The following is a 12,391-nucleotide window of genomic DNA, read 5'->3' on the forward strand; positions in this document are numbered from 1 at the left end:
ATATTCTCACGTTAATTGTCGGTGATTGTACTCTTGTAGAGCGCTCTGACGGCCCTCGGCAAAGTCCGCGCTGTATACAATTCCAAAAATAAACAATACGTGTATAAAATAGCGCCTACTGTTGGTACTTCTAGCTCTCGAAGCGCTGCGCACAACACAGGTTCGTCGACTGGCCCAGAGTAAAGGAGGGCATCTCGCTGCCCCTCCCTCTAGGATAACTAACTATCCTTAAATGACTGCTCGAGCCTCTGCGGTGGGGGAGATTAGAGCCCTGCAGCCGTCAGTAAACTCATCCCAGCGGGCGGGCGAGCTCTGTGTCAGGCGGGTGGAGGATAAGCAGGGAGCGAAGGTTGGGCTCATCCCGGGAAAGGCCGCGCGGCCCTGCATCCTGCAAAGCTCTGCGCTCGCCCCCGCAGCACCCCAAGGATCATGCTACCCCGCTTACCTCATACGCCAGATTAACCCACCCAAATTTACCAGAGTATACACCAAGCATTCCGCAGATGGACCTACATCTCACGCTACTGCTCGCTTAACACCCTGCATATGTCCCACATTTCACCTGACATATCTCTCATACTACCTCACCCCGCTGCTCGCCCCAGTGATTGAGGGATCTTACACCAGCACATCAATCCAGTCTCGCCTCACAGATCCAATACCCAATCTCACCACACAGCTCACCCATCAAACCTACAGCTCACCCGTCAAACCTATAGCTCACCTTACACTTCGAAACCCGGAGTTCAATCTGTGCTATCTCACCTAGGAACTGCCGAACCCACCGATCACATCTCACCCACAACTCACTCACCCGCAGCCTACCCCAAATATCATCTCGAGACACGTCAACTCACAACTCACCCCACCGACCTTGGCACAGCTCATTCCACACCCCATCTCTCACACTTCACCCCATAGGCCTCGTACACTTTAAAAGCCACATATGATCCCTCTTTCCGCAGAGGGGCGTAGCTATTATCAGCGCAGCGGGTGCAGTGGCACCACGGCCTTAGGACGGGGAAAGGCATGGCCGCGCACGCCTCACGTCACGCACTGCTCTCGCTGCATTTACCGCCAGAGCCCGGCGTCACGCACGCGGTTCCGGTAGAAACGTACGCCCGGCTACTCTGTCACTTACCGCTGTAACATTAAAACGCAGATGCCGGTAAGCATCAGTAGGGGAGACCCCGGCCTGCGAGGACCCAAGAGCAAAGGCGCGTTAATATCAGACGCCGCCTGTTTATCTTGAGCAGACAACTGGCGGCGTTTCATTTCTGGAGGTCCCTTTCTAATAAAGATAAGCAGCAGATGGGGCATACATCAACCCCGTCACTGGGATGCGCAGTTTACAGCCTCTACCGGGCACTATAATTACCGCCGCTCCGTTCCCATCAGGAGCAGGCGTGCAGATTATGTATGCCAGGGTTTAAACCGAGTCCCCTGTGCCCTTCCATGCCCTTCAGTTCCTAGGGGTGGGGTATGGAGGAGGGGGGGTTGGCCATACAAACGGTCCTAATATGTTCAGCCCATTGCTGGTGTCCAATGGTTTTTGCAAATGCCTGGAATCTCTTCATATTGTTTCATTTGTCATTCATCAGTTAATTCAGTTCACAAACTACCGCTCCAATGATAGAGGCTTATTTACTTTATTTATTTGCGCTTTTCAATTTTCCCCATATTAAAAGTGGCACACGGGACTTGTAAATATGCCCCATAGTACAGAGAGCTAGCTGAAGAGAGGTTGTGGCCTTACAGCCAGCACTGCCGACTTTGGAGCTGGGGATCAGATTCGAGCCTGGCATTGGCTCAGCTTTCCGTGATTCTGGGCATATCACTTAACCTCCCCGTGCCTACCAAGAAATGAATGTGTCCTTTTATAACGTAACGTGCTTATGAAAAGCGCTCCAATGCGTTCCCGCTATATAAATCTGCAAAGAAAAAATCATTTTTTTTTTTTTAAAGTGACATCTAGTATTTACGGCGCCTAGAAACAGTAGACGTGTTTTATGAGGTATTGTATGAAAAAAAGTTTATCGATTGCCATGGTGCTTTCCGGAAGTCTATCTCTTGCTGTGTTTTCAATATTGGCAGGTTACACCTACTGCCAAAAAGCCACGGCTGGGGAGAAGCACATAAAAAGAAGAGGGACTGGAGGGGCGCGATTGGAGCCCCCAAACCCTCGCACATCCACCACCCCAAGTCTCAAGAGCAGTGTCCTAAATCTGTGATTGAAAGTTTGCCTGTGCTCCCGCAAACTTCCCTCCAGTACAGGAGTTTCTGCAGCCTGTAGGTAAAGGAGTTCAGCAGCCAATCGGAAGTTGGCGTCCCTCCCCTCTACACGCCGATTGGCCAGGGCCGGGCCCCCTGCTTTCCTACCAGTTAGACCAGTTAGTGCTCTGCCCTGGCAGTGACAGTTTGTGCCAGGATCGCTCCACTGCTGACCCTGCTCCGTGTACAACCCGGTGACCCACACTGCACCCGCTCTGCATGGCCCCCGGTCTCTACATGGCTTCTGTCCAGCTGGGAGTGAAGGCCGAGGAGTCCCCCGCCCTGAACAAGCCCAGGATGCAGCCGGGCCTGAGCCCGCGGGCGGACGAGGAGCCGGACAAGCCCAAGCCTGCACCCATCCTGCCCTTCAGCGTGGAGGCGCTCATGGCCGACCGTCGGCCGGTCAGCAGGGACCGGGAGAGGTGCAGCCCGGCGGTGCCTCCGCTGCCCGGGCCCTCCCAGACCAGCCCCAAGATGCTCGGGCCGGACTCCCCTGGGTCTCCCCTCTCCGTCAACAGACACTATTCTATGGGGGGACTTCTGCATCTCCAGGAGGACGCGCTCATGAAGCCCGAGAGCCCAGAGGCGTCAGAGCGGAGCCCCTGGGCGCAGAGCCCCAAGTTCTCTCCGCCCTCAGCAAGTAAGTGAGCGGTGCAACTCTGGGCCCGATACCTGCAGTGGGCAGGCGAGCTACCTTCACGGGGCTCCTCTCACTGGTCAGAGCAGTGAATGTATCTTGAGAAATGCTGATCTGTGCAAAACTGCTCACCTGTGTGCAGAGAACTAATGACGTGCCCTATAGTCCTATGTGTAGAGAAATAGCATCTCTGTAGAAAACCATTCGTCTCCCTGTATACACATACTGACCCCATACCATGTGTATACATGCTGACCCCTATACAAAACTGGTGGTCTCTATTCGTCTCTCTGTGTATCTGTTTGTGGAGGGCTGTTCATCTATACGCAGAGAGCTCCTCCTCTATAGAGAACGAATCATCTATCTGTAAATGCCTATTCGTCTATTTAGGGAACTATTCATCCATCCGTAGATAATAACTCATCTCATTGTAGAGAACTACTTATCTCTTTGTGGAGAACTAATCATCTCTCTGTAAATACTTGTTCGTCTATATGGGGACCTATTCACCCATCCGTAGAGAACTACTCATCTCTCTGTAGAGAACGAATGCTCTTTCTCTAGAGAACCACACGTCTGTGTAGAGAACTCATCTCTTTGTAGGGAACTACTCACCTCTCTGTAAATACCTATTCGTCTAGTATGGAACTAATCATTCATAAGTAGAGAACTAATCCGTTATCTGCATAATATACCTATTTCTGTACGTAGGGAACTGGTCATCCATCTGTAAAAGAACTAATGACCTTTCTGTAAAGACCGACTCGTCTGTGTGGGGAGCTAGTCACTCATCTGTAGAGTACCGATCATCCATGTGTAGTGAAACACTGGTGCAGCCTCACACACCCTTTACTCAGTGTGTCGAGAACTGTGCTATCTGTTTTATTGGTCAAATATTTTAAGTGTAACTATATTCGTGAATAAAAGACTCACGAATCAATGAAAACATATGAGTAACTGGTGTATATAACGGACAGCACTGCACAGTAGACCTCAGTTCATATGCATACGCATGTAAACACAATATACATCTCCATATAGTGGTAAAATGAATTAAAGGGAGCTTCATCTCGAATTAAAAAAACCTCAGTAGTTCCTCTACCGGATCACTCTTCGCGGTACTATTAATTCATCAAAAAGATATTATTGATTTGTGCATATATAACTATTGGACGTCTCACTATTAAACTTCTCATCCACCTGAAGACGCCTATTGATCTCTCGGTACAGGATTACTATGTCTGTGTATATCTTCTAACGGATTTGTGTATTCGTAGAGAGCTACTGATCGGGTGGCATGTTTCTTTGAGCATTCTAATTAACAATGCGTGTATGTCATACTGTCACAGTCTTCTTGATAGATAGATAGACAGACAGACAGACAGACACATCATTTCACTTCTAATGGTCCATTAGTATTAACTACTGATATTTACGTATCTTTCCATATAGATTGTAGAGTTCCATCGCTGTGCCATGTGCCTGCGTGCGTGTCTGTCTTCAAGCATCTGTGTGAACTGCCCTTAATCACAGTAAATTCAGATTCATCAATCCGCATCTGCCTTCACCCATTCCTCCATGGGATGTGAGCTGTGTGGACACATCCATGCGTACTGCCACTCCCTCTGGCTGCTTTCATCAGTTTATCTGCCTTTGGATCTATGACTGTGGCTCACGTGCTCGCCTCACCGTGCACGCGTCACCTGCACCTCTCTGTTTTCATTACATTCCACAATATGTATTACAGTATGGGAACCTCGCCGTGAGGGCGAGTCCGTGGACAGCGGCACTGAACACCGACAGGTCTCAACAACACTACAACTGAATAATTTATATTTATATATATATACACACACACGCACATATATATGTAGCAAACCAACTGATAGAAGAATTTAACAGTGCACTACCAATGCTCTGACTGCGCGTCGTTGTCAGGGTACAATGATGCGTGTCATCGTACAAGTTCATGCTGACATTCAATACACTAAAATATTATATTTATTCAGATAAGGGACAGCCCTCACCTTCACCGGTGTATAAAACTTGTGAAACCAAATGCGTCACAGGAAAACTTAGCAATGAGATGGAACTTTTTTTCATTCTCGATGTATCTTTCATCGGAGTACATTTGCGCTAATCAAAGAGCTGCGGTGAGAATGACAACATGTACCATTAAAGGGCGTAAAAAGACGTGGGTGTTTTATGAACGAGAATTTAGATCGGTTGTTCTAAACCTTAAATGCTTCCCTGGACAGTAGTTTGCATTAAGAACTTTTAATTGTCGGGTTAAAATTGCCTTTTAAAATATGCTGCTTATATTTTATTAAAAATAAACGTTGTACTTTTTCGTGTATAAATTCGTTATACTGCGACATGGGTAATGGTTACAGATTATCCAAATATGCATTGTTTAATTACGCGAAAAAATGAGGCGCTAATAACAGACAGGTATTATCACTCCAGATTCCCAGGCTGCTCATTTGGAAGAATTCGCGATAATTCAATAGACATTGTAATCTTTTTTTTCATTTTTACCATCTTAAAGTCGTGCTTGAGGTGAGGAAATCCTTTCTTAAAAATCACGGATCAATCACACTTGAGGAAATACCAACTAACAACACTGAGCCCTGAGGGTTTATCATCATATCAGCCCTTTGATAAACTTCTCATAACCGTGTTTACGTCAGTATTATTTACGGTTTATCCAAGCAGACAATTATGGCACATACGAAGAGAGCTGTTTGAGCAATGGCTCGGCCTTTTCTAATAAAGAGAGAAGCTGAAAATAGTACCAGTGATTTACTCTATTTACATTGCGATAAACAACAGCAGGAAATACCCAGGCTCATATGCAACTACACCAGTTTCAAGTGTGTCTTCTTGAGCCAATTGGTAGCCTGTTGGAATTTAGACATCAGAAATGTTATAAAGGTAATTCTGGGTAGTTCATGTGGAATCACAGGGCTGGTTGCTGGAGTTATATGGTGGTGGTTGGTTTTAATTGGCGCATTATAATCCAGTTTGAGTTCCGATAGTTTTTCTGCCCGACATATATAAGTTCACGGCCTACAAGCCAAATGCCACAACTATTTAGGGGAAATCACTACCAATGACCCAATATAATATCCATAAAATCATTTGTTTCAATTCCTTAAATCTTTCAAACGTTTTGTGAAGAACTGCGCTCACATCTACATGTTCCTACAATTAACATTCTCTAAAAGTGAAGCAGTATTCGGCGAACATCCAGGGCATGCTTTTTTGCAAAAAACAGAACGTGGTCCCAACAAAGTAGTAAATATACACGTTATACTCATAAAACTGTATCTCACTTAGATTTGCCCAGTGATAAGGCATTAACCACTTTTTGTGAGGCACTGTCTTTCTCAAAGATGACAAGTTTCCAAAATGTGGTTAGTCCTGCTCTAAATTGCAGTAAAGCCTCAATTCTGTTACAACCCATTGAGCACAAATAATATTTTGAAGCGTCACATAAAGAGAGGAATTTAAGAAACTGTTTGCAAACTTGAGTGTGTGGGCTCCTCTTAGTTACCTGTTCACATCTCAAATGTCTTTTCTGGACCATACTGTTATTTCTTCAGGTGCATTGCACATACCAGATTGCTTAATAAAACGCGTAGTTCCACTTTATGAAATACATCAATGTTGTGATATACAGTGGCGTTACTTTGTTGCTAAATTTCCTGCTCCTTTTCCTCCTCACCATAGGAAGGCTGAGTCCCCCTGCCTGCACCCTCCGGAAGCACAAGACCAACCGGAAGCCGCGCACGCCTTTCACGACATCGCAGCTTCTCGCGCTGGAGCGGAAGTTCCGCCAAAAGCAGTACCTGTCGATTGCCGAGCGCGCAGAGTTCTCGGGCTCCCTCAGCCTCACCGAGACTCAGGTGAAGATCTGGTTCCAGAACCGCCGAGCGAAAGCAAAGAGGCTGCAGGAGGCCGAGCTGGAGAAGCTCAAGATGGCTGCCAAACCCATGATGCCCCCGGCCTTCGGCCTCTCCTTTCCCCTCGGTTCGCCCGTCCACGCTGCCTCACTGTATGGGCCGAGCTCACCCTTCCACAGGTCCAGCATGCCCATGTCGCCCATGGGACTCTACGCCGCGCACGTGGGGTACAGCATGTACCACCTGACATAGGGTAGTCTAGACCCATCACGGACCTTTCTGATGCAGCACTTTCTGATGTGGGCCCTGGCCACGCCTTCCTTTGAGGGTACACAGACACAGGTGTGAGATGTGTTGGGGCGATGCCGTCTCTGTATTTAACACTTACAAAAATGCATCGATCTGCACTCATCCATGGGATATTTTCAGAAGAATGGGCCTCGTCCTTTTTGTGCAATGGCCACATTTCCAGTTACATTCACAGAAACGTCCAGCATTGAAGCTCAGCACGGCTCAGGACCGCGTGACATTTCTGTCACACATTGCTATGAATTCTTTAAGACATTGCGGATTTGCCCTGAGTGTTGCAGGAACTTTTACGTTTTGAGTGCTATCACCCACACCACAGAAAAGGGATGCAGAGCACAATCTCTGGACATAGAGAGGGGGCATGTAACATAATCACTGTGCTCTTGCCGAACAGCACTGTTATGGTGTGCATATGGACCTGCATTAGTCCCTTGGAGAGGGACTGTGTAATATTTTGTATATTTTAAAAATATTATCATTTATATCATAGCTATATTTGTTAAATAAATTAATTTTAAGCTACAATTCCTGTATCTTGTTTAATTTTTGCAGTGAATGTGTTCGATTACTAGTTCACAAAAGATCACAAGGTGTGTGTCTGACACATACAACAGTGGGTGAGGGCGTGTGGCCTTTTGACCATGAGGTAGTCTACCACTGAGTACACTTTGCTTTGTTAAGATAGTTTTGATTTGACCAGAGTGCATGCTTCTATGTGTATTCATCTATTCATTCATTTATTGCCAGCAACTGTACACATTAAGATTGTTTCATGTTTCTTAAAGACCTTCCCCAGATCACAGATGTTTATTAATACTAAAGTTCTCACAGCAGTTGTTCCTAACATAGAAGTTATACCATCGCTGTACACATGTACACACCAGAAGTACTAAAAACTGCACCTATCCGCACATCTTTGCAGGCAGCACTGAAATGGTTACAAAAAAAAATTAAAAGACTTCTAGGTTAGACAGGTAATAGCCATGTGTCTGGCAGGACTGGTGGCGATTTCAGACACGAGGGCCTGGTTATGTGGAAGCATATTCCCGAAGGCACTGCATAATAATTGTTTAAGCTGTTGACAAAGCCAGGTTATATTTCAAGGGCTGTGCGATGTACAAGCTGCCCATCCCTTGGGAAGCATCGCTGACCCTTGCAGTCAACATCCTAAAGCCAAGCGTAGTTCCCCGAGTGCTGCGGGTCGAGGCGCACCCGGGGCTGCAGTGAGTTTGTAGCTGACAGATCTTGTTTTGTGTGCTCAGCTCAGCTGCTGAATCATGCTGTGCACAGCTTAGTAAATAATGTAGGCACACTGACCAGTCATGACCTGCAGGAAGGATTTGAAAGGGGGAGCCCTGAATGGGCTAGCCCATGTGTGTGCTTCCAAATCTCTTTGATCCCTTGTATGCCAATCGACGCTTTGATTCACCAGGTCTGCCTGAAGCAACCCGAGCGAGTGGTCTCATTTTGTGCAAAGTACTCTCATAGATGATTGTCGATTTATTAATTTTCACGGCCGTTTGTATCAAACTGTACTTTTAGGGTTTATTCAGGGCGTGGCAGACTCTTTTTGTGCAGTAGTTAAAACTGGCATTGTATTGACACCAGGGATTTCGCGTCATTAGGAAAGGGACAAGTTGGAAATTCACGGAAAATGAACTTTCCGAGGCTTCCAGTCAGGTCTTCAGAGTGACAGCATGGAAGAAAGTCAGCTCGACGCTCATGCGATGCATCAGGATGCACGAGCGCCCATCTTTATAGAATTCCCATTCCCAGCTTTGTGCGCACACGCGAACGGCGCACGTGCGGCATCTGGGCAATGTTTACAATGTACAGCCAAGCGCGCGCAGTTGTTTCTTAAAAGGGTGATGATCAGAGCAGTGGGTGGCTGGTTACATTTAGGAAGCAACTGGATAGACAGATATCCCCTGTACCTCAGAGAACGGCAGTGCTCTGTCCTTGCTCGCAACGATGGCTGCCCCTCGAGTACTCCCTTTCAAATTAAAGAAGGGCAGGCATTCAGTGACTGACAGTCATGCCCATTTTAAGACCTGCATCGAACCTTTTAAGAGTAGTACTTCATTCAAGCGTTTCTGAGTGGCATTGGTCAAAGAGCCGTCTTTATGTTAGCTAGAGATGTTGCACAAACATGCAGATATTGTACCCAGATTTTCTGGTTTAATATTCTCGGTCACAATAAGACCGCTTAATTAGTTGTTGATATAGCGCTGAGAAGTCCGCGACTTTCGCTGAGCTGTAGCAGGCTCATTTGTGGCACACAATTCCAAAATATCCAAATGTCGATGCAGATATGACTTAAAATGTGCCAAGACCGCGTTAGCGTTGAAAAACCTCACCACTCATGAAGGACGCGTGTCTTCTACGCAACCCGTTGATCACGAAAGTTGAACTTTGTTTCTGAAACATTTCAGCACGCATTCCGTGGAGAAAGCAGATGCTTTCAAGCGCGGAAGGTTACACTCATTGGTGCGTGGATCTAGGGCCACTCTCAGCAAAGGGACCCCCCCCCCCCCCCTGTCTCGTCAGCCAGTGAGAGCAGACAGCGGCGCCTGCGAGCGCTGCAGCTGACTCTCATATGAGCCCATTGTAGGTGTGACAGGGCTCCGAGAATGCCATAAATTCTCCCAGCGGTGCCGTTTCAGGCCCCGGCGATATCGATGGCAAAGCCTGCAAAATATTTGCAGAAGGGTTGTTTTTTTGTTGTCCGCTGTCTGTGGGACTGCCTCTTTACAGGTTTAATTTCCAACATTTCTAAAGATTTTTTTTCCGGCTGAGACACAGTCAGAGCAAAATAATTGCAGTAATGAGCTAAGGCAATCTTCTGCAGACACGCCACGGCTCCAGAGAGGCTGTAGCTGGGGGCGAGGCGGAACTTCTATCATAGAACACATATCACTGATTGTTCACAATGATGTCTTCATAAACCACTTCTGGCATATCCTAGGCGCCTTCCTGGCGCGCTGTCTCTCCCTCCCCCCTCCCCTCTCGCGCTCTGTCCTTTATTTTGTGTTTTCTTCCTTGCTCTGCTCTCTGTTTTGATATTTCTTTTGCTACTTATTCTTTATATCTTTCATTATTTTTATCTTTACTTCTGTTGTGGTGCTTCTTGTTAGTCATATATTTCCTTTTGCAGTTCAGTCTCTCATTTCTCTGCCTGTTTTTTCTATTTTCCACGTTTGTTTCTTTTCGTCTTGCTTTCTTCTATTTTTTGCTCAATACTTGTTAGTTCTGCCTTGTACTATATCTACTACTCTAATTAACGATTTATTTTGCTTCTTTTCTATCTATCTATCTATCTATCTATCTATCTATCTATCTATCTATCTATCTATCTTTCTCTCGCCTTTTTTTTAACCTTTTTTCTTTTTCTGTATTCCTTCTTTCCTCCCTGCCTGCCCTCTTTCATTTCAAACTTCCGTGTTTAGATAAATCTACAGATGGGTGATTTATAGCTGCGGATAAATATGTGATATATATATATATATATATCTACCTGCCTAAGTACTTTGTAATTAGTGATGTCCCAGTAACACCACCCTATCAGGAGGTGTAAAATCATCACAGTTATTTGAGTTATTTGGCTGCACGGGGTTGTGCGTTTGAGAGCGGGCCTTGATTACTAACCACTCAAGGGGGGTGCATCGATATATATTCTAAGCCTACGCTTTATCACAGCTTTACAGGCCACGGATGGGCAGCTATAAAGTTAGCCCCTAAGAGAAGCACGAGTGGAGTGCCTTGTATGTCCGCTCCCCCTCTGCGATGTGTCAGTCCGTACTTAGCATCTTCACTGGTTGAACTTACTGTACTGCACATAAACACCGGGGCCGGTTCTTCAGTGGAATGCTGCTTCGTGCATTGCTTCTGCGGGCTGACTGCGCATGCGTTTAAATATTGCATGCAGCGTGTGCGCGCGAAGACGCCTTTCTTCAGCTTGCTGTAGATGTGTCGGTTTCCACTCTAGTGTCTCGGACAGGCCTTGCTGGCTGGGGTGCAGGAACACCCCGCAAACGCACCGGCATAGCCTGCCCGTCAGTCTGACTGTTGTCTCTGCGTTCTGCTGGAGTTGATATAAACGTTTCTTCACAGAGAGGTCAGTTAATTAGAAAGGTCAAAGAGATCAAAAGGCTGGAGCCAGCCGAAGGTCCCGCAAGGCTCTGGGCTCCTTGTTGGGAACACGTTTGACTCTTTCCTTAATTGCAACAGCCTGGCATTCCTGAGCTTCTGTTGAGCGTGCAGGGGTTTGTCGATAACCCCCCTGCACGCCAAAGAGCAGGCTTCCCAAATATAACACCTTCAGTGAGCTGACTGTCCTTTGTATTTATTAAAGAATTATGAAAACTCACGTGCGCATTCGTGTCTCAGCCATGCTTTATGGTACAATTATTACCACAGTGATATGCGATGTAACCACAAGGCTGAAGGCGTTTAGAGTTTGTTAATGTCACCAAAACCATAAGATGCCATTATATGACCCATCTGGCATCTTTCTAAATACTATATGATTTGAAGCATATCTACTGAAAATTGTGTGCGTATTTATTGAATGTGGGTGCTTTTTAACAAAATGCATCACTACAAATACTTATTTCACAGGGAAGCGGAAGTATCAAAAATATGTAACTTTTCCATGTGAAAAATGGTGTCAACATATTAATGACAACCCTCATGTCTCTACAGAGCTTTGCCATTGTTAGGGTCACAAGGCTTATGTGACAAGATTATCTAAATCACAAAGGAAGGTTATTTAAATTATGTTTCACCAGTGGCACATTTTGTGGCACATTCTCTGGCAGTATTATAAGCAGGGCCACTGGAAGTATGCGATTGTGCGACCTGACGAACTATAAATTGGTCGCATTGGCCACATAATCTGCAGATTATAACAAAACAAAATTTGGTTATAGCACAAACGGCTCAAAAGTTGCAAAAAATGCAGCAACATGGGTTGCCATGCAGCGGAAAGTTGTTTGAAAAGGTTCACTGGTTGCTAATTGATATATGTGGGCAGCAGCAGTCGGTGCAGGTAAGTACGGTGAGGCGGGGCTAAACAGGGGTGGGTGTCGACGATGGAATAGGGAAAATTAAATAAATCCTATTCCGTTGACATCCCTTGCCTAGCCCCACCACGCTTACCTGCGCCGGCCGCTGCAGTATGTAGGTGTTAAAATGAGGTGCAACTTATGCCCAGAAACTTTTAACAAGAGTTAAAATGACAAAATTATGAGGTAATACTATCACAAAATCT

General features: G+C 46.1%; 1 protein-coding gene across 1 annotated transcript; it reads left to right on the forward strand.

The window, feature by feature from the left end:
* The first annotated feature begins 2,391 nt into the window (after nucleotides 1-2,391).
* On the forward strand, nucleotides 2,392-7,641 carry MSX1 (msh homeobox 1). Its single transcript, XM_085642432.1, has 2 exons — nucleotides 2,392-2,911; nucleotides 6,641-7,641. The coding sequence occupies exons 1-2, from the start codon at nucleotides 2,491-2,493 to the stop codon at nucleotides 7,063-7,065; spliced, it is 846 nt and encodes a 281-aa protein (XP_085498558.1). The 5' UTR covers nucleotides 2,392-2,490; the 3' UTR covers nucleotides 7,066-7,641.
* The last annotated feature ends 4,750 nt before the right edge of the window (nucleotides 7,642-12,391 follow it).

This window comes from Triturus cristatus, chromosome 2_2 (assembly GCF_964204655.1).
Source record: "Triturus cristatus chromosome 2_2, aTriCri1.1, whole genome shotgun sequence".
Lineage (NCBI taxonomy): Eukaryota > Metazoa > Chordata > Amphibia > Caudata > Salamandridae > Triturus > Triturus cristatus.